The sequence below is a fragment of the Xiphias gladius genome, chromosome 6, assembly GCF_016859285.1.
Source record: "Xiphias gladius isolate SHS-SW01 ecotype Sanya breed wild chromosome 6, ASM1685928v1, whole genome shotgun sequence".
Taxonomy (NCBI): Eukaryota; Metazoa; Chordata; class Actinopteri; order Istiophoriformes; family Xiphiidae; genus Xiphias; species Xiphias gladius.
Window position 1 is genome coordinate 28,638,367 of NC_053405.1, and position 23,940 is coordinate 28,662,306.

At 39.8% G+C, this 23,940-nt stretch overlaps 1 protein-coding gene across 2 annotated transcripts in view; it reads right to left on the reverse strand.

Annotated features, from left to right (window-relative positions):
- The window catches only part of mcf2l2 (MCF.2 cell line derived transforming sequence-like 2), a 130,367-nt gene that overhangs the window by 7,805 nt on the left and 98,622 nt on the right, over positions 1–23,940 (reverse strand). Inside the window, exons 27-31 of one of the 2 annotated variants that reach the window (XM_040128755.1) lie at positions 23,717–23,814; positions 9,191–9,262; positions 8,472–8,582; positions 6,471–6,580; positions 5,040–5,149 (exon numbers count right to left, since the gene is read on the reverse strand). In XM_040128755.1, the coding sequence (XP_039984689.1) occupies positions 5,040–5,149; positions 6,471–6,580; positions 8,472–8,582; positions 9,191–9,262; positions 23,717–23,814 (501 nt within the window). The remainder of the gene's footprint in view (positions 1–5,039; positions 5,150–6,470; positions 6,581–8,471; positions 8,583–9,190; positions 9,263–23,716; positions 23,815–23,940) is intronic. The other variant, XM_040128756.1, reaches the window with a different exon arrangement.

A 23,940-nucleotide genomic window follows, 5' to 3' on the forward strand; every position in this document is an offset into this window, starting at 1 on the left:
AAGTAGACAATGCAATTTCTATAGTGTAAGTCTTGATGTGACTGCTCTCTAGAAACAGCCTCTGACAACAAAACAGAAACATGAAATACAGAATACACTTCTTTCTGGGGAGTCTGATAGAATAACCAACATGCACTGGAAGTCTCGCTTCAAATCTTAAAATATAAGCCTGAGACAAGGAAGGGAAATGTATTTTGTGCCTGTTTGTCAGTTAGATGTTGGGCAAAGTCTTGTTAAGTGGCATAACTGGCTCTGCAGATATGGGTTCCAGAGAGGGAGGGAGTAAGAGATGGGGCAATCTTTCACAAACCCAGAATTAAGACGACTAATTGAAAGTCAATTGTAAATGTTGAGATAGGCAACGTTGCCGATGAAGCGTTTGTTCATAGCGACAAAGTGCAAATTTTTCTTTAGAAATTTAGCAAATTTATGAAAAATCAAAAACTGAAATCTATTGCTTACAAAAGTATTCCGACCCTTAATTCAGTACTTTGTAGAGGCCTCTAAACGTGTTTTTACATTGCCATTATCGGTTATTGAGTTTAGATTGATGAGCAAAAAGGGCAATTTTATCCATTTGAAATTAAATCTACAACAAAATAAAGTATGAGGAAAGTGAATTGGTCTGAATACTTTCTGTAATCATTGTATATGGAGCCTAAATACACCAACAAGATCAAATAAACAACAGGTGCACTCTTTACAGAATTGCCAGACAACCCCCTGCAAAAATACAAATGATCATCTGTGACTGTACCAAAACGCAAATTAACATCTTAAGATACAATTTGATTCACTGTTTTAGGGTGCAATTTACAAAAAAGGAAGTAAAACTTGGTGGACTAGTGGATGGAGAGATCTGGGCAAACCAACTTATAAGACAGCATTCCCTATACCCATTTTCCCAAAAGCAAACGATTATTATTTACACCACAAAATGTATGATGCAACACTACTGCCAGACAAAGTGTTAAAATGAAACAATTCTCCAAAACTACAGATCACGTTAAAAATGATTTGTTTCTACATTTCTGCAAAAATGTATTCTCCTATACACGACTGTCATGTTTTACATAAAAATTCCCGTCGTAGTCTTTGTTCAACATGGGATGTGAAAACATCCGATTCCCACACAGTCAGAGAAAGAAAAAGTTGGCGTCTTGGTCATAGATCAGTTACGAAATCCTCCAGCACCATGGAGGGTCTCTCATGCCAGGCCGCTGACGGCGCTGTCAGCCGGACATCAGAGCTGAGGGTCTCAGAGCAGCCCACAAGTCGCGCTGTCCGGTGTTCTGCTGCCCTCCTTTTGTACATCACCAATCTCTGCTTCTATCACAGTTAGTGTTGTGGTTCAGTCATTTTAAGATGAGACTGTAAAGTGTGTAACGTTTACAGCCTGCCACACTCTTATTCCTGCTTTGGTCTGTGTACTGGGCTAGCTAGAAAACAGTGCAGCGACTTAAGCCACAAAACCCGAGGAGACGTGGGGTTTTCTCCACTCATGCATCGACTCTGCATTTGCACTGAACATTGGCACTGGACATAAACCGTGACCTGAGGAATCATCTAATGTAAACGTAACTCTTGGGCTGTTATGGTTTTGCCGCTTAACTTTGTCAGCAGCATCATTCCCAAACCCTCACTGTGATCTACCTCTCTCTCAAATTGAGCCACCTGCCACAACTTGACCTTCTGAAAAGTTGATTTTGAGGATGCGGTAAGTCGCTGCCAGATTCTGGCATTACACACCAGAGAGAAGTAATCCCTTCTTTATTCTGCTCATACTGTGACTTTGTGTTAACAGGATGTGGTCTCATGTGCTAATGTGTTCTCAGTTCTCAGCCCTTATAAAAATATACCACACATTGCCAACAGAGAGCCCAGGGGGGCCGGGACAGCGACAGTGTTTTGGTTATGGGTGTGAAATGAAAGCCTAAATCTCGAAAGGTTCAACACACTGGTGGGAGGGGTATGTTAGCAAGCATTATACCACTTGTGTTGGGAAAGAGTGACGATAGGCAGTGCGCATGCACACGCACACACACACACACACACACACCCCAACCCTAACATAATTCTAACTTGAACCCTATCACCCAGTCTTAACCCTCAAACAGCCCTATGGAGTTGTGAAGTTGTCATGCTATCCTGTATGAGTACACCTGTATGTCACCGCAGCGAGGTGAGAAGTTAAAACACTGAAGTTCAGAGAGAGAACAGAAGAAAACTAAACTAAACTAAACTAAACAAAAAAAAAACCCACAGCTGTTATGAGCTGTTCTTGAGGCTGAATTGATCTGAAGAATATTGAAACCAAATAAACACATATGTCCATCATAAATCAGTTTTTACCTCACACAGTTGCCAGACAAACCCCTGCAAAAATACAAATTATCATCTGTAACTGTACCAAAACACAAATTAACATCTTAAGATAAAATTTGATTTAGTTGTTGACCTCACTCCGTATGGTCTATAACTCAAACCGGTCCTCACAAAGATAGAAGTACAAGTACACACACGGATTCAGATGAGAGGTGATTCAGAGTCCTCACTTTCAGATCAGAGAGTAAGGACTGCCCAAATCGTCCTCACTCTCCCAAAATGTCCTCACTCCAAAGGTCTAAAACTCAAACTGCTCCTAACAATATACAAGTACACACACACACACACACACACACACACACACACACACACACACACACACACACACACACACACACACACACATTCCTCCCAGAAGTTTATCTATACACCTAAACCCACAAAGACATACACAAATGCATGAACACACACCCACACACATATATACAGCATACATGAGGGTGTGTATGATATACTTAGCAGAAAACAAACTTAACTTAACTTTGACCCAAAGAAAAAAGCGAGGACTTATGAATTCTTAATTTTCCTCCAGTGAGGAGGAGAGACAAGTGTGAGTGAGACTTTTTAGCGACAAACACCCTTAGATGCAGTTGACAGGAGACTTTTTTAAGGGCTGAAATATGCATGAGCTGATGAAAAATGAGAATATTCAAAGCAAATCAAGCACTCTTGCAGTGGATTCTAGAAGCTGTCTCAATATAAAGGCAGCAGCCACCGTTTTTCTGGCAGGTCAAAAGGATAGATGGTGGCAGTGTGGGAAATGAAAGAGTGATTTATTATTCATCTGAAGCCAGTGGTTTTCAGCCGCATCCCTTGATTTTGCAGTAGACCATTAGTCACACGTTTTGTTGTTGTATCTACCACTGCTTCATCAGGGTAATGTTATATTGGAAAAAAAACAATATGTAATTACAAACGACCTACACTGAGCCTTTAATCCTTGTAGAGAGAACAGGGCAGCAGAGGAGCAGATGTTGCACTAGTCTCATTTCCTTTGTATGCTTGGTTGTTTATTGTGGACCAAACGTAAGATAGACATTTCAACGAGGAAGCCATGGTATTGTTAATTATTACAGACAGCAGTGGAGGCAGCGAAAAGGGCTTTCATTATGCAAAACTACATAATGTCATCAACACTGATTTCATTGAAAACAATCCAATATAATAGCTTTGCCTTCCTGAAGCTTAATTTTCAATATTTCTTGATACTCTGTCAGAGAGTCTGGATTCAACTGAATATCTGAGGCTGAAGTTTATGGCGTTGTTGTATTGCTTCGCATTATATCACAATGTCCATCCATCCACTCTTTCTATCCATTTGTGCTCTTCAGGGTTGTGAGAGGCTGGAGCCCGGCATGCATCCTGCTAGAAGCAGGATACACCATGGTAAGTTTGACTCAATACGTGGTTTGACAGGAAACCTGAGTTTCAATATGATACCAAAATGATCAACATTTCTGATATTGAGAAAAAAGAAATATAAACGGTCCACATATATATAAAATTTCTGCAGATTTGGCAGCTGCACACTCATGATTCCAATCTTCTATTCTACTACATCACAATGGTCTTCTATTGGATTCAGATCTGGTGACTGGGGAGGGCAGTTGAAGTACCACGAACTCACTGTCCTGTTCATGAAACCGCAGAAATCGAGATTCATCAGACCAGACCACCAAGGCGGTGTCTGCAAGTATTTCAGCTCTCTGCAACACTTTATTGTCCTGGACTTGCTTTCTAACATAGTGCTTATATTTTATAATCAGTCTGCATGTTCATGTAAGACACATAATGCACACGCACGCAAAATGTGTGGGCATAAATGCTGGTTATTGAGTCATCTCCAATGTGGTGCTTCCAGTTGGTTCCTATGCAGCTATGACTGGGGTTTAATACAAAAAATGCCACACATGAGGATGAACAGTAAAGTTTTGGGGCTTTGCTGAAAACATTTGGGACTAAGCCTGCCCCTAGTGCCGCCATTACTTTCCAGGTGGCATAAGTTGTCGTGTCCAGATCTGCAGTTCTACAAGTGGGTGATGTTGGGAACTTTGTAAATACAGCTTGGTGTAATGCTACCTGAACACTGCATTTGCCTGCTGCTCACAAATGGTCTCTTTGTCCACTCATTCCATTTTCATAACAAGCTACAGCCAATCATAAGAATTAAGTACGCAGACATTAACAAGTTTTTAACATTGAAAGGCTGAGCATACAGGGACTTAAGAACAAATCTCAAAGTAGGCAGAAAACATAATAAAAAGACTCAGTAATAGGCAAACTATGGTCCTTTCGTTGCTATGGAGAATCTTCTGAAAAGAATGCTGAGCTAGAGATATAAAATTCTTAGGAAAAAAAAAAAACATTCCACAGATGAGAGTGGAAACAAAGGACATGCACTGCAATTATAGTTTATTGAGGGCACATAGAGTGAATGAGATGCTCAACACGAGTGCTCTAAATAAAGTAAAGTGCAATGTCAGTTTATTTTTGCACTGGGAACTTACACTGGGAACAGACTGGTAAGTTTGTGTTCTCGCACCTTTATGGGGACCCACTTAGCCAGAGATTTCGATATACAGTAATAAGTCAGTGGGAGCGGCAACCAAACCAGGGAAACATTGAGCAGGCAGGCGGCAACACCTGACACTCACCAGTGTCTGGTCTCCGCTTCCTCCAGAAACTGAACCAGATCACCCGTTTTGAGGTCCCGTGCTTCATGAGACTCATAAGTCAGCTGCACCCGGAAACGGCTGCTGTCACCCTGCAGAAAGAAAGGACGTAATCAAACTCTGAATTTTGCCAGTTTCATTTTGACTATGGTTCCAGGTTGGTAAACTCCCTTTACCCCAGTGCTAACAAATAGGTCCTACACTTTACCTGACCATCCCTTTTGCTGGTTAGAATGACAGATATCACCAGTGATATCTGTCTGACATTAATTATTGTTAATTTAAGTGACCTCTCCAGAAGCTAAAGCAAAACTTGGTTAATATGCTTTTCTATTACTCAAAATTGTTTTAAGCTTAAAGGTTTCATATTTCATCATTGGGACCTCCAGTGTTTGGAGTAAGTAGCTGTTAAACAATAAGACGTGTTAAAAATAATAAAAACCTGTTATTTCAATGTGTCAAATACACATTTTGTCAAAATGTGATACTTTCTGCTGCTCAAACTGCAGGGTTTTAAAGTCTGTTCATTATGTTAAATCTCTAAGATATAACTTAGGTTAGTATACCATGTTGAAAGCAAAATAGATTTGTTAAAGATGCAATAACTTGTTGGGGGTAGAAATCCAAAACAAGCTATACATCACACACATGTGAATTCACTTGATTAATGTAAGTGCAATGTTCACTCTCCTTTGAGCTGTTTTTTCTTAGTTTTATAAAAATATCAGTGCAACTTGAAGGGATTCAAAAGGATTCATATTTAATAGGCCCACTACAAACTGACTGACGTTCTTGGACTGTACTGTATGTATGTGTAGTCTAAATGACTATGAGGTTTTGATTACATCCAGACAATGCAGACATGTGGGTGTCTCATTTATTTGTTGTCTCCAAGTTGCATCCAAAGGTGGGACTCACACTTTTTCTTCCTGATGATAAACACAAAGATTGCCATCTCTCGTGTGAGGCAAAAATGTCGATTCCTTGAAAGAGTGCGTGCATGTGTGTGAAATAATTAAGCAGCAGAGGGGTCCTCTTTAAGGGGGGCCGGCTTGGGGATTTAGTAGAAAAGAGGGCAAAGTGAATAATAAGTGGAGAGGAAATGAAGGATGAGAGGAGAGCTGTCAGGGGAGGGTGAGTGATCCTAGAATGCAATGATTTATACTGAAAGCTGACGTGACTCAGCAGGACTGGAATGGGTTGGGTTGAGTTACATTTTTCACTTCGACCAAAGTTTGACAGTGTTGAGTGGTACTGAAATCATGTCTTGTTTTAAATCTGAATAAAATTATGTGCTACTTTGGGTTCTGTTCAGTTTCTCTATTAAATAAATTATAGAAAGTAGGCCCAGTAATGCTCTAGGGGTTATCTGGATTAAACTTTCTTACAGCAGCAATCTTGAGCGTTACATACATTTTTATTGTTGCCTTCCTCTTCTGAAGAGTTGGAGGATTCCTCTCCACTGGAGGGGATTGTCTCAAAGTCCTCTGTATCCATGGAAGGGGGACGCCGCTGTGTCCAGCCTGAGGAAAATTCGTGCACATTATTAACCACTGAAATGTACTGAAAAACAAAGGGGATATTATTGTTCCACTTGGCAGGTAATGGTGACTCACTGACAGGAAGCTTGATGAGTCTGTTTGCAAGAATCAAACCTGTAGCCAAACTTTTCACTCGCAAAATGACTCTGACAGCATGTAGAAAAAACTCTAATAGTGCGAACTTATCCTGGCAGAGAAAAGTGGTAAGCATACTTTATAGAATACTTAATGATTATTCTTAACTTTGGAAGAAGAGTTCATGCCGAAATGGAAAGCTCATTCTATGACTGTAAGGTGGGTCTAAGTCAAGTATTTACCTTGTTATTTAAATAGATTTTTATCATTGACAATTTTCTGGTCATCGTAGCACACTCTTGGAAAACTTAAATAGCAGCAACAACAATAGCACTGGTCATTTGTTTAAAATGCTGTTTAAAAAAACATGTTTTCCTGACAAGCGACCTCTTGTGGTCATCCTAATCAAAGATGGAAGTAGTGTGACGTAGTTTTCTTAAGGAGGATCTCAGGGTTGATTGGTGGATGGTTCATAGCAGTGGTGGCCAGCCAGTAGATGATGCACACAATCAGGAAAACCTAATAAATTATTTACAAATTTTTGAAATTTTTAAGTATTTTGATACCACAGACATGGATGTTGGTACCCTTCCACTTAAAAAAGAAAAAACCCACAATTTTCTCTGAACTAAGTTCAAACTGAAAAAAATAAATGGCATCCACTCTTCCCTGCACCTCACACACTGGGCAACTCCAGAGTGTGAGGTGCAGGCCAGAGAGACGTCCAGTCCCTCTCTAGGAGTTTGGTTCAAGAGCCAGTGCTGTGTGTAGAGTTGAGTCCAACTACATCTAGTTATAATTGCTCCATCTCCCGCACCAACTCCGGCTCCTTCCCCTCCAGAGAGGTGAAATTCCATTACCCAAGGACCAGTCTGTGATGCCAGGGATTGGCACACCCACGTCCTGGTCCTTGCCTGCCACCCGGCTTGCATTGCAACCGACCCCAATTCCTATCCCTGCTGGTCAACAGGATGGCAGCACCATATAATTTTTTTTTGGTTGTGCCCGACATGCCCCATGGGTCAAGGCCTGGCCACCAGATGCTTGCCGGTGAACCAAGTCTGTCCTCAGGAGGGGGCCTCAGTTTCCCTGGTACGGGCAAGGTGACACAGTTTGGAAAAAAATATCCATCGGGGTTGAATCAATTTCTCTTAGTCTGGCCCCTCACTTGGGACCAATTTGCCTTGGGATACCCTACCAGGGGCTGTTGCAACCAACAACACAGCTCCCAGGATCACCAGCACACACACACATTTTTTTTTCAAGTAAAAGGTTTATTTCGTTGTTTTGCTTGGTGAGAAACGAGACAGATTAAGATAAGGTAACAAAAATGAGCTGTTAGATGGAATGTTTTGCTTTTCTGATTAAATTGTTGAATAAATGAAACAGTCTTCAAAGCTTAACCCACCTAAGTAGAATACAACATTGCTAGTGTGTAAACTGAGGCCCTTTGTGCTTGTAGCCCCACTCAGGTGGATAATCACCAGGTTGTAACACTCATAAGGTTATTCATGTATAAGGACGTGTTCACCAAAGTATTTGACTACAGAACACTTGGACTGTGCTGTTCAAGCTCATGGAGCCGTTTGATAGACAAGGCTGGTTGAAGGCTGAGATGGAATTACAGGTTAAATTCCAGCTGAGTTTCTGGCGAATAAAAGACTCCCCAAAACTAAAAAATTAACCAAAACAAACTCATTTTTCTCACCAACTTATTAACATATAATCCTGAAATGAATTCCACTAAGAAGACAACCACACAAATCACTATTGGAGATGGCTCCTCCTCTGCAGTTACCTGGTTGGGAGGTCGATCTAGGTACAGCTGAGGTGCTGCCAGCAGCAGTAGCAGTGCTGCTACTCATGCTCTGACACTTCCCGGCTGCAGCCATAGCACCACGCAAAGTATCTGGAGGGAAGCCAAATGCTTTATACCATGCTTTTCATTATGATCACTCAATGGCCACTCAACATTGTCAACCCCAACCAAAATGTAAAACACGAGGGTCTTTACAGATAAAATGAAATTCAGTCTATCTAGTCAAGAGAGCAGTGCAACGCAACTCATGCAGAGATAAACTACATAGTCAACAGGCCTAAACACCAACAAACCGCTCACTACACCAAAATTACACAAACGACAAAATATTTTATCTGATACCTTTTGTTGATTCACATGCATTTTGAGTTGTCATATAGCAAATCACAACACAAGTCAACACAGCAGGCAAGGACTTGAAATATAGATGGTGAACAAACACAAAAATGCATGCACACATACCACACTTCATCCAGGAAAAAAGAAAAAAGTCAGAAAAATAGGTTGGGCCTAATTAGCCAAACAGCAGGCTAAGGCCCAGCATGCTCAGAGCCTGTGAATTATATACGGTGGCTTCAGAATGTGAACCCATTCACTTTTTGCACACTTTATTGTGTGAGTGTAGATTGATGAACAATGCATTTGAAAGTAATACTTTCTGAAGCCACTGTATGACATATCTTTGCTTGTTCATGTACCTTCATAACCAAATGGAGTGGGATCACTCTTTATCTCGTGTCTCTTGCTCTTTACGCTAGCAGAGAGGGGACCTGGTCAAGGGAAATAACAGGCAATGAGAGACTTAATTAGATAATTTTACAAAGCAACCCTTTCTCCTAAAAATAAAAGTTCTATACAATTTAACTACAACACCAAATATAATTCTTTAATTCAAAAAATATGTTGCCTCTGAACATATTCCATCCAGTGATTACGTTTCGTACAAAACGATTTTCTGTTGCAGATTAGCTGTATAGGGGTGAAATTTCAGGGATATAAGTTTGTTAAAAAGAAGGCTAGCACACAACAATACACCAAAACTTTCCTATTAAAGCCCCTTTTATACATGAAATTTGTAACACTGAGCTTCCATCTTTAAGTAAAGGCTTTTTGTCACTCAGACATATGTCCATTATGCATACATTCATTATGATTTTATTCCCACCATAATGAAAAGAGCCACAATACTCATGCTTTAATTGCCATCTGGTACACAGAGGAAGTGGTGGCACTACTGGAGATTCAGTGATCAGTGATTCTAAAACTTCTGAAGTTAAACCTGATTTTTGAGGTTATCTCTGTGGCTTAATTAATGACCATCATATGTGCTAGAAGACTGTGGCTCACGACCCATTCTCTAATCTGCTCTATTGTCCTCAAGTTCATTATTTATTAGATAGAATATAGAATTCATGCTGCTTTGACTGCTTCATATAGGGTGAGGGTGCCAAAAAAAGTGAAATATTACAAGATGTTAAAATCTGAATCATTTAATTTCACATATGTTGTAAATAAAGCATTTGCGGGATATTTCCATGACAACTTTCAACAATTTCTTCTCTTGTTTCAAACTAATTTGATTTACTTGCATGCATGAAAAAAATCTAAAATTAAAAATCTTTTTGATTTGTTTGCATGTTAACTTGCAGATTTACATGTACCCTTCTGTGTATTTAAGTTTGTGCATGCTATAGCCTCTTCTTTAATACGACCGCATTACATTCAAAGTTGGTGAGTGCAGGAAGTGTTATTTACTGTATATGTACAAACAAGGTGGATCCTAAAGACACTTGATGACTTGGCAACATGGGCAAGAATGAAGTTCAAACCAAGGAAGTCAAGAAGCATGGTTATCAGAAACGGGAAAGTGACCGGCAAATTCCAGCTCCAAGTCCGGGGGGGGGAGGTTATACCATCAATTGATAGGTGATAGGTAAGTGGTATGATTTCTCTCTCACTGACAGAAGCAATGTATCCAGGTCAGTGAAACAGGCAGATGAATGGCTGAGAAAGATAGAGGTATTAGGCTTACCGGGTAAGTTCAAGGCCTGGCTCTTCCAGTATGGCCTGCTACCAAGACTAATGGCTGCTTACAATTTATGAAGTGCCTTTGACTTTCAGTGGGAGGAGTTGAGAGGTGAGGTAACAAACACCTAAGATTAGGACATAAGTGGGCATCTGAAACATCAGTAGCACAGGCCAAAAGCATGCTGAATTTGAAGGATATCATCGGGATCCCATGCACAGGGAGACAAGAACTCGGAACCACCCACTTCAAGCAATGGGGGAGAGCAGACCCAAGGCAGAGGAGAGACATGATCCAAGCTGAAGGCCGTTACCTGGAGTAGGAAGGGTGGGGGTCAAGAAGATGGTCGCAGCACTGAGTATAGCAGGAGGGGAGAGAAAGACAGCAGCTTGCTGCTTGGGGGAAGCAACGGAAAGAGCCTCTTGTTGGCTCGGGGATGGGCGGGAGGGGTTGAACTGGAAGCCAGGAGTACATGGGCAGTGGTTGGCCATCACTGCCGACCCACCAACTGGAAGATGTTGTGGTTCAGGGTTGAGATGTCCAAAGAAAGTAGGACGACACTTGATGACATCTCCTGGCCAAAAGCTTCAGTTATAAGAAAGTGACTGAAGGTGTTAGCATCTAGATATATCCAATAGCCTATCTCCCATGACTTTCACTAATAAGTGACTCAAGGGCTTATTCAAATGTTAGACAATCATCTAAAATTTTAGTACATTTACAGTATGAAGCGCATGTCTGAAGGGGGCTTAAATACACCATCCCACCTGTGGTACACTTTTGCCTTCATATGAATAAAATGTTATTTAAGGTATTTTTTTTATGGGCCTAAAATCATAATTCCAGGTAATTTGGGTCTTATTTTTTTAGTTTTGGCCATCTGTTATATCAGTTATGGTAACACTGTACTCACCAAAGTACTGAGAACAAAGAATATGCCAACATATGCCAACATTGCTGCAACAGTCTAATTGGCCCAGACATCTGAGCTGTCAGACTAAGCTAATGGGTTAGCCAAATTGCCTAAACTTCTTTATTTGGTGATAAAACTGAAAATGAGTGAAAATATTGGACATAATCCCATATTGCATGGAAAAGTGTATGTGCACAGTTACATTAAGTTTGGTAGGTCTATGGTGAACCAAGAAGTTGGTCTATAAACTGTGATGGATGTTTACAAACAGTTTGCATAATAATTTTGACGTTCATCTTTGTTTTTGCTTTTTCAAATAAGTTTGGAACCTGGAGGATTGTTTAAAACTTGCGTGATCATCTAACTGCCCTTATTACTTGTACCATAGAACTTCTTTTTAGCAACATTGCCTTAGGTGAATAAGTATTTGGACAGTGACACAATTTTTGTAATTTCGTCTCTCTACACCACCACAATTGATTTGGAACAAAAGACATCAACATGTTATTGTGAAGTGTAGACTTTCAGCTTTAATTCAAGGGTTTAGCAAAAGCATCACATTAACCGTTTAGGAATTACAGCCATTTTTATATATAGTCCCTCATTTTCAGAGGCTCAAAAGTAATTGGACAATCTGACATAATTGTAAATATAAGGATTATTCTTTATATTTGGATGAAAATCCTTGCAGTCAATGACTGCCTGAAGTCCGGAACCCATGGACATTTCCTCCCTTGAGATGCTTTGCCAGGCCGTTACTGCAGCCGCCTTCAGTTGCTGCTTGTTTGTGGGTCTTTCTGCCTTCAGTTTTGTCTACAGTAAGTGAAAAGCATGGGTTGCTCTCGCAGTAAGGCAGTAATGACCGAGTGTTTTGGGTCATTATCCTTCTGTACTGTGAAGCACTGTCCTATCAGCTTTACAGCATTTGGCTGAATCTGAACAGATAGTATAGCTCTATACACTTTAGAGTTCATCTTGCTACCTCTATCAGCAGTCACATCATCAATAAACACCAGTGACCCATGCCCCTGCCATAACGCTGCCTTTTTTTGGTTTTTTTTCAGCCTAATGATGGCCTCCTTTAATTGCATCGACACCTCTTTGGACCACATATTGAGTGTTCCTGTGAACAGCTACCAAATGCAAATTCAACACTTGGAATCAACTCCAGACCTTTTATCTGCTTAATTTGTCATGAAATAATGAGGGAACAGGCCACACCTGGCCACGAAACTGATTGTCAGTCACAGCCACTGTAGTGGTGTACAGAGGCAAAATTACGAAAATTGAGTCACTTTCCAAATACTTATGTACCTAACATTATGTTACAAAAAACCCCAACATAATTATCCTTTAAACTAAATGAATGGGAACGGGATTAACAAGACTGACATTAGGCAAGTCAATCCTACCAGGATCACCTATAGTAAATCTGCATGACACAAACAGAAACACAAACAAAATTGCATCATGGCATACATACAGCCTAGGTACTGTAATGCCGCTGTGTGTGTTTGTATTTCACCAATGAAACATTATATGCAAACTGTGTGCAAGAGAAAGAAATACAACTAAAGCAGACAACAGACTGAGTGGAAATACTTCAAGGGAAAACTTCAATAGCTTTCTTCTGATGTTTTTAATTCCTCTCATGCCTGTGCCTGGTTGAAAATGAACTTACACTTCTACTGCCACTTTGAATGTCACCCTACATTCCAAATGTCAGCTAATCAAAATTCTTATTGCCTGACGCTTTTCAGAAAGAATATGTATGTCTACTCATTTGCAGCTTTTTTTCCTTCAACGTCGGTTTGATTCTCAGCAAAGACTCAACTTTCTCTATGCATCTCATACATTTCAAGTGGGAGAAATAGGGTAATAAGAAAATTGCTTTTTTTGCCGCCACTGTATACATGTGCACACATACACACAATTTTCACACGATTCAGTTTGAGTCTGTGTTTTGGCCATGTTTGACCTGAGAATGAATGACATTGCAGAGTGTTAAAAAAATGAGAACTTGGGACGTACTGAGGGGCAAACCCACCTAAACACTGTTTTCTCATCTTTTAATTCTGTTTGACATCTTTTAAATTGTTGACACATTTTTCTAACTCGAAATTAATATATATATCAATTCTTAGCGTTCATCCTACTGAGGTGTACTGCATAAACTTTCCCAATGGAAACTGTATGAGGATGTTGTCTTCACAGTCTAGCTGAAATCACAACTAGTCATTCTTTTTTGCAGTCAAAAATCACATCAATTTTTAAATTTATTTTTATTTTTTTCTATTGTGAAAAAAGAAAAAGGGCCTTTGAGGATGTATTAGAAATGCTCATGTAATCTCCAATCCTCTGAGTGGGTGGGTTGATGTTTGCTTTTGATTGAACAGTTGTACCAGAACATAATGTAAACCAACTTGCTTTTAGCTTGCAATCCAAGGGCATGCAGCATTTTCTTGCAGCAGTATTTAAGAATAAGGAATAGATCACTTAGCATCTAAACTGGCCAATGCTGGCATGTGCAGGTAAGTTCTAAAGCTGTTTAATGTGTTACAGCTGACCAGCTACACAGGTATTTGGTCTGCAAACTGACGTTAGCTGTGCACTTCTCCCCCAGTGGATGCCTGTTTTGTAGCTAATACAACACGCTACAAGTACAGGACAAGATGTGTCCATCTGTGTCCATGTCTCCCTTTGTAGCTAAGAGGGAGACATGAGCTCCTTTTGTCTCTGCTGCAGGTTGCTGTCTGACTGTCCGGCTCAGTGTCCATAGTATTGCCAGAGTACGAATTATTGTATTTGTATGATAATTTACCCCTATGTACGAATTGCTGAGATTTGTGAAACAGCCACTGTCACTACTCACAATTTTTCACAATGACTGTATTTACAGCTTTGGTTTAAGTATCAAATCATTTTGTTTGTACATATATCCTCATATTACACGAAATTACAAAAATGCCAAACCTTTAACCTATTTTCTTACATGCTAGGATGCACAAGCGTGTCTTTTACCCTGCACAATAAACATTGGCCTGTAGCTGGAGCCCACTGCTGCTGACTTGGTGAACCCATGCATGCATTGTGAACTGTGGGATATATATTGACCAATTTGACTCCAAGTGTGCCACAGCACGGATTTGAATCTACAATTGTTTGCATTTAAATACAATAATTCTGGCAACACTGGTTTGCATAACCGGAAAAAACAACAGCATTCTGTTAAATGCAGACATAGGATGTGGTCAAGAAACCAAAGCATGTAAAATATTAAATTTCTCCCTTTTGGATACATATTTTTTCTGAAATGAGAGCGCAGGTCATGTAATTCACAAAGGTGTGTAGGATGTAGCAGAAAGAAAAAAAAATCCAATTCAATTCCAGTTGGACTCTAAGGTAACAGCATAGGATAACTTTGTTTGCATTGGAATTTCTTTGCATTATAATAATCTGACTGAAGTTAATTTACGTACCTTTTTATTCAGCACTGAACCAATGAATGAGCCTATCGAGCAATGCATTGTGATAATTACACTTTCTCCTATTGAGCTGCACGACTCGGTGTATGTGTACATTCATTAGTTTGCCGTGTGCTTGACTGTGCACTGAATGTGAACAGAGCAGCAAAAGACAGTGTAAAAGCAAGAAAATATTGAAAGAGCAAAATGTGGAGACAGGAAGACCTTCGACAGCTAATCAGGTACCTTTTGTGCGTCGTGTCGCAAAGGAGGAGGAAGAAGAAGAGGCGAGAGAGGAGGTGAGAGAAAAGCGGCGGGGGACTTCTGCCTCCTTAGCAGCGGGCTCTGCAGCCGAGGAAGGGTCAGGAAGCAGGAAGAGTCATGGAGAGAGACCAGCACGGAGAGACAGAAAGAGCAAAATGGAGTAAAGGAAGGGAATGGTGAAAAATAGATTGTAAAGGAAAAAGAATAGAGAATAGAATAAAAAAAGGGGAAGAAGTTATTGGTTGACACACCAAAACACACGGCTTCTGCAGATGTTTTGCATGTCTTAACTTCTCAAATGATAAAGATGATACCATCACTACTTGTAAGTGTAAGTATCACATCAATTACCTATAACATTAATTCATTTACTTAGCAGCTATCAAATGTTGCAAACTGCTTTAAAAGAGACTCACAAGCGAAATATATTAAAAATAACAACAGTTCAAGCAAATGGAGAGAGGAAGCCAGAAATGCATGAAATAATGTAAAGAAAACCAGAAAACACAAACTGACAAAACAAAAATCTAATTAACTCAATGTCCACTTATTAGTTTTATCAGAGATTTCAACCACATCTCTATGTGGGCTATTAAAACGTATAGAAAGAGGTTAAAAGTGCCTCAGATTTTGTGATGAATCAACACATATCACATTTGTCATGACTTCAGTGCAGGATTAGCATGTGTGCCAATTTGAACTATAAACTGCAACAAGTCATTATGTGACGCTGACTTTTAGTCGTGCAGATCACATCATTATCATCACATCATCGTTAGTATATTAAAACTAGACACAATCAAGCAGGAGACTGCCTGATGACAATTCCAGAAAAATTAGAGTCTACCACGAAGTACAATAAATGACTCAGTGACAAAAGTTGTTTGGATTTTACTTTTTGTATGCAGTTCAATAATGTCAAAGGAAGAGTCACATTAGACTGACAAAAAACGATGCTTCACATAAATAGCTGTCAGCCATCACAAATTGAATAAATGTGTCTTTTCACTATGGACGCCTCATTAAACATGATGCAAAACAAAAGTGGAACAGTTTTCCCTAATTTTAGAAGACGCCTTGCCTTGATGTCAGTGACTCGAATGTAGATGACTGAGGTTGACTGCAGGCTGAACTCTTACAGACTGCTGAGTTGGAATGCTGTGTCACTGTAACAAAAACAGCCAATACATGGTGCGAAAGTCCGAGTGCTCACAAGTCAAAGGACGCAGCAGGGCGGCCCTCGATTTCAGTCCATTTTTCAGGGATCTAACATGTTGGACTTACTGAGTGGACATACAAAGCAGTGAAGCACGGGAGGCTGAAGAGAGCGTTCCTGTCAATGGGGAGTCTATTCAGCCACCTGCCATCGAGTCATCATTGATTTCTTTCTCATATAACAGGCCGTGCATTGATCACTCAGGACTGTGTGCATGTCTTCCAGGACTGTGTATGTGGGTGTATGTGGCTATTCTGCATTTTTACACCGGATGAGTTCGTACTTAGTTTGGGCGTGAACAATATACAGTTCTTTAGCTTCTATTGACTGTCATAGCACAATAACACCAGCAGATGGTACCGTCATGAATTAAGGGATTTGCTCCCAGTTAATGTTGGGCCTCAGTAATATGCTGTCAAGACTGGGTATATTAATGCAGCAGATTCAGCTGACTGTGTATCTTTAAGCAGAAACAAGAATAAAGACTATGATTATGGACTTTTAATTCATGAATACACTGCACTGCAAAATATCCATCTTCACATGTCGTTGTGTTCAACATTAGGAAACATTTTGTCAGAGGGTATGTCTCAAAAACAGCAGGTAATGATCTCAAAAAATAGCTGTGTAAAGCACAAACAAATAAGGGTGGGGAGGAAATTACCCGCACTCTGATGGCTCACATGATAAATGAAACCTCATGTACATTTACATTAATTCCATCAGTACAACAAAAGTCGTGTAATACCCACCAATCTGAGTTTTACTTTTGAAAGACAAATGTTGTTAGTGGAAGGCTTTCAATGTAAAACATTTGTGCAGGAAATATTGAGTTTCTTTAACAGAACCTTAACAGCAAACCAAATAAAGTTGGGCAGCCTACAATGTAATGAGGAGTCAGAACTGAACTGCAGATGTTATGGTAAGTGTCTTTTCCAAAACAATATTTCTAAAGAAACCCAGATCAACACCGTGGTTGGAATGACCTAGCTCTGTTGTCCTATTGGTAGAATTTGACAGTAAGTTCAAATGGACAGCAAACGGCAGAAAATATATTCATAAGACAGGAAGTCAGTAATAAAGGCCCGTCTTTAATCTAAGCCCGGCCTGCGTCCGAAATCACTCCCTGTTGACTATAGTATAGTACACTACATTCACTGGCTGCTTCTTCATGTGAGTGTCTGAATTTGTGTAAATGTACCGACTATATAGTGCCCTCAAAAATTCCACAACGGAGCAAAAAAAGCACTGTCCTTGGCATCTACACTACTCTCTGCTAACAACCCACAATGCACTGCACCGCATTTTATAGACGCAAAGATTACAATTGCACGACTCAACAGCTGTGAGGGACGATGCAAAATGATAATGATAAGTGTCTGGAATCTCAATTTACTGCTCACTACTGAGTAAACTATTAAGCGTCCATTATATTGGGAGCTGTGTAAATTCAGTGATTTTGGACCCTGGGTTTCCATGCAGTTGAGGTAAATAAAGGTTACTCTTTGAGAATTTACGGCTATTCAGTTTAGGATTTGATTTGTAGTCAGGAGCGCCGTAAAACAGATCTCAACATTGCAGTTTCACTTACCGTGGGTTTTCTGGATGTCTTTGCTTGACTAGTCGACTGACTCCATTACCTGACGCCCCACCTCAATTCACTTCATCCTCGTCTAAAAATGTTATTTTGAAATGTCAAGAGGGCTTGAATATTATAAGGTGGCATTTATCGCAGCACTGCCCTACGGAATTTTGCCCTGCCTGTCTATCTGTTTATCACCTGCTGTCTCCCTGTCTTCAAATCCTGTCTCTTCAACGGTACCCTGTACCTCTCTTTCCTGAATCACAGTTTCCTTGTTGTTGTGCTGGCGGAAGCAGACGATACTGACATGAACAGATAAATGTAGAATATGGGAGTAGAGGGAGATGTGTCCTTTATTATGCTGAGACACCGTGGGCCCTGGGATGAGATCTACCCTACAATAACGAGATACACGCTGACAGAAATTTATATGACATTTGAGGAGAAAAAAAAGAAAGGACAACAGTTGTCAAAGAGGAGAGTGGAGACTGAACTAGAGAGGACTGAGGCAGGATAGATGCTGTTGCTGATCAGGATGATGATGATGATTGGCATTATGATGAAGACTATCATGACAGCAGAAACAGATGAAGAGAATAAAGAACAGACGACAGTGGTGTTAACAAAGATGCCTGCAATGGAGATGGCATTAGCGAGCAATTGACGCGCCAACGTCATACCGTTACCTGTTGGGAGAGACCTCCTGTTGGAAAGTCCCTGCAACGTGAAGCGTTTCCTAGCATTAGCAACCGAGTGGCCTGATTGGCTGGCGGTAGCATCAACTGAGTGGGAAAGCAAGAGGGAGCTGAGGTTAGTAGAGCAGGAAAAGATGAATAAGAGTAGGCCCTGAGCGTTGTTTGAAAATGTTCTATATTGATGCATCACTATAAATGAGTTTTGGTACCAACCCCAAAACAATACTGTTTTTTGGTAAATAAATAAATACCCTAGGTTGGTATGTTTTTGGCACGAAGTTGTCTCAACACTCCATTGTGTTTAACAAAATATGATGGTGTATGAGCCGGAAAGAGAAAATCTATTTAAATAAATAAATTGCACAAAAATTAAAACACGTCAATCTTGTCCGATTAAATCTTTATAAATCTCACACTGTGCATGTTTACTGGCTGGTCAGTAATCTTTAAACCTGCTTTACGGAAATCCGTTCATAAAGAACTGCTACGTTGTTTATTTGAAATAGCTATATAGAAATCATTTCTGTGATGTGATTGCTTTAAGGTACATTGTCAGTGTAACCTATGGTCGATATATCAAAGGTTCAATTTCTCTTATTGAGAAAATGTTTCTCTTGTGATCAGTGTTAAAATTGTTTACATTGTCCATCTCTTATGAAATATGGTCTTAAGAAAAGAAAAGTTTTCCTAATTTAGATCAGGAAGTATCTGATCAAAGAAAAAGTAAACTGGCCAAAGAACTTAACCAAGCATGCAGTGTTAACTTTCCATACTTTTTTGATACTCAATGCTACGAACACATTTCGGTTGGTAGATAAAAAGTATTGAGGTTCGATACCGGGCCCTAAAGAGAAGGGAAGCAGAAGCTGTTAAAAAAAGCAGATTCGTTCTGGTCATTTTCAAGCAAGAGTTTGAAAAAATAAATTAATTAATTAATTAATGGTGCATTTACTAGCTTTTTCTGGCTTGAGTGGAGCTGCTCAAAAATGGCTAACTGGGAATGTTTAAGTGAAAAAAGCATATATACACATAATAATATACACCAATCAGCCACAACATTAAAACTGGTATAGTTGTAATGTTGTGGCTGATCGGTGAATATGAATAGAAATAGAAGTAGTAGCCTGTCAGAAGAAAAAGTCAGCAGCACAGAAGAGACATTAACTCAAATCACTTAGCCATTTAAACCCTCTGTTCATCCATGAAAAAGTTATTTAACATGAAGCCACTGTAAAACAGTTTCTCAGCCTTCCAGTCGGACAAATGACACTTAAAGGACTCTGAGAGCATGAGGAAAAAGATTCTTTGGTCTGATGAGAAAAGCAAACAGCTGTCGAGGCTGTGGGGGGTGCTTCTCAGGGGCAGTGACTGGGAGACCGGTTGTAATTGAGGGAATGATGACTGCAGCTAAATACAGAGGGGCCCTTGAAACCTGCTCCAGAGTGCCCACTGCCTGAGGCTGGGGCGATGGTTCACCTCTCAGCACGACAATGGCCTGAATTCTAAATAGAAAAATAGAAGGCTTTCCCAAGAAGTACTGAAATAAGGGTTTGAAAACCTTAGTAAAAGAAAAATTTAATTTTTTGGTTTTTATTAAATTAGCAAAATTATACAAAAAAAAGTCATTGTGGGTTATTGATTGCAGATTGATGGACAAAAATGTCAATTTTATCCATTAAAAATTAAATCTACAACACAGAAAACATAAAAGTGTGTAAAAACGTAAGGAGGTCTGAATACTTTCTGAAGGCACTGTATGAATGTGTCTGTCTGTCTATCTGTCTGGGCTTGAGGGCACCGTGACCTTGCTGAGGGAGACCATTCAGTTTGTCAGCCTATTCAAGCAAGTTTGCATGATAAACTCATCAGATGGGTTTTATCTGCCTCGTCCTTGGCCAAAGGCGCCAACACTCTCTCACACACATGCATAGACAATGTGTACATGTACATTGGCTCAATTCAATTTTCCTTACAAAGAGAGGAGTACGTAAAGACAAGCCATGCAGTGTGTGTAAAAGGTAAGCATGCTGTACATCCAACCCACTACTCCTTATCCGACACAACAATCAGTACAGAGCAGCCAGATCAAAACTGAGGGTATGGGTTGATGGAAGGCAGGAAGGAGGAAATCCAATGCAGTGAGGCAGGTACAAACAGGTCAGTAGAAGTTTACTGTCCCTTGTTTGTCACTTCAGCATGTCGACATCCTGGTGTAGAGCAACGGATACATATTTTGGCAAAATCTGATATATAATGCACCAGCTCAATTTGGCATTACAAGTGTCTTCAATTGCCTTCCGACAAGACTTGAGACTTGGATTTGTATTAGGTAATTCAAGACTTGGCTTACATCTGTATTCAGTTGACTGTATATACATTTTCTGTTTGAGTGGGATGACATACTGGGTCTTATTATTATGTCGCACTATCAATAATTTTGAAAATAGGAGAAAAAGAAAGAGAAACTATTTAAAAAGGAGAGAATGCTGAGTGGCAAAACAGAATGTAATACAGGAAACCAGAGCAGTGGGTGCAGTAGAGAAGAGGGTGGGAAGAAAAAATTGTCAGGAAGGGTGACAGGAGGAGAGATAAACAGAGTCCAAGTGAATAAGACAAAGAAGGAAGAAAGAGAAAGAAAAAAGAGGAGGAGGTGTGAATGGATGCAAGGTGATTGAAAAGGAGTGTGTGTGTGTGTAGTGTGTAAAGCTAATTCTAGAAAAAAAAACAACTAGACCTTTATTATATATTTTGCTGTGTTCTGTACTTACATTATCCCAAAAGTCTCAACCAATTTTCAAACCTAGATAACCGGTAAAAACCTTCCCAACGATTAACACTGAAGGGATCCTAACCAGGAGAAGCTGATTGCAGTGATGGCACTGGTGATGATGACAACAATCCCATGATTCAATGCTACTTCACAACTATGTCTTTTGTTATTGTTTTGATTGAGAGACCCCTAGTGGCAGAAAATGACATATTTTTTTGTTTTTAGAGGGATTTTCTGTCACCTCTAACTTTCTCTGTGATCAGTCATTTTAAATTTCAAATAGCATAGTATGGCCAAACATCCAGCTTGGGAATGTCTGCTGGTTAAGAAGTAGTATTTCATGAGACAGGATTAAATCACTATTTCATACTTTCATCTGACAACATAAACAGAAAAATATGTAAGTGGGAACAACTACATCATGAATTCTGTTGTAAAACAACAGTAGAGGTGACCACAGAGAGCAGAAGGCAAATGAATGGACGTGGTGTGGTGGAAATTGCTGAATGGGCTGTCACTTGGCAGAGTAACTGGCTGTGTCCATATCTGTTCAGTCAACTTTGTGGCGGCAAAGTTAAGTAGACAACTCATTTTAAATGTTGACATATCACACAACTGTTGCCATTCACCTGTATTTACATTGATTTTATAAGATGATGTCACAACCATAACATAACTTGGTCAGGTGGGCCGTCTGTGCCACTCCTCACCAGATGTCAGCTAAGATGCAGTTTTTTTTTGTTTTGCCAACTGTAAAGAAGAAGTCATTTAGCTGTTTATATGTCGTTCAGGTGTTTCGCCGTGGACAGAGGTCCCCAGTAATTCAGTGGAAACGCTAGTTTGGACAGAAGTCATTTTCACACAAAAAATGGTACATTGAACATCGGATGGCTTAATTTAGATGTAGCATGAAAGAAATGCATGTGACAGCTCAAATCATGCACATCATACAGCAACAAGCCCTTGCTGTGTCACTTTGCATCTGACTAGCTTAGCTGTGGTTAAGTAGCTTATCAGCAGGTACTGGACTTGTGCTGCTGCATTAAGTTATATATATTTGCTATGAATTAACCTCTAAAGTTTTTCAGATAATCCTCTTTTTTGAGTCAAAATAAATGAATGCAGATATGACACCTTTTAAATGTTATTACACAATTACAATTAGTTTGATACTTATGATATTATTGACTTCATATGACCATACATGCCGAAAGACTGGAACTATTATCCATCCATCTTCTGCCGCTTATCCAGAGTCAGGTCACCTTGGCAGCAGGTTAAGGCAGCCCAGATGTCCCGCTCCCCAGCAACACTTTCCAGGTCCTCCTGGGGCAGCCTGAGGCGTTCCCAGGCCATATATATATATATATATATATATATATATATATATATAATTTCTCCAGAGTGTTCTGGGTCTGCCCCAGTTGGATGTGAGCAGGATTACACTGAACCAATTTGCACCAAACTTGGTGGAGGGGTGGGGCATGGGTCAGGGAAGAAACCATTAAATTTCGGTGCAGATCTGGTTAAAGGCCGAATTTTTTTAAATCCCTGTACTTACCTTTATAGAGCATTTTTTGCATTGGTGGAGGTATGCGCTCCACTGAGAGCAAGCCTAGGTGCTTTCTACGTCGAGTCTAAAATAGTTTGCCATCTCTGGTGTCAGTATGAATGAGCTCTTATACTCTACTAAAGGGAACATAAATTGGCTTCCTCTGTTACTTGTATTATTTACTCAATTTCTATGCAACCTTTTTTCTCTTCGCCCTTAATCAGTGATAAAAGTGTATTGTCTGATTAGTACCTCTGGCTGTCAGTCAATATGAGAAATAAACAGTGACTGTCTTTCCCAATTTTTCTTTCTTTGTGTCTAACCTGGCCTTTTATTTCTTTTTACACTGTGTTGCCACAGTAAACTCAACAATCAACAACTTATAGGACCAGTGTGTAGGATTTATCGGGATGTACTGGCAGAAATGAAATATAATATTCAGAATTGTGTTTTCATTAGTGTAAAATCACCTGAAACTAAAAATTATTGTGTTTTCTTTAGCTTAGAATGAGCCCTTCATATTTACATAGGGAGTGGGTCCTCTTCCACGAAGCCCGCCACATTGCACCATTGTATTTCTACAGTAGCCCAGAATGGACAAACAAAACACTGGTTCTAGAGAGGGCATTTTGCGTTTTTTACTTTACCTAAACGCCTGCTTTTGTGGGACAAAAAACAAAAACAAATTTTAAACAGTTTATTTTAGTTAAAGTCTTTTCTAAGTCAAACAGTGACCTCTCACCTCTCCTCTGTCTCATATTAGGGCTGGGGTTGGTCCTCCTGAAGCCTGATTCTGGACTTGATGAATCAGACTGTCTCAGTGCTAGCTTCCGCACATTCCTATTGGAGTAGAGGGACAGGTAAAATTGGTGTAAGCCAATGGTGGTTAACTTGTTAGCTCTTATTTTAGCTTTTTTTGTGTGTGCTGAGAAGAGACACCGTGTCACTTGTGAAATGAAGTTGGTT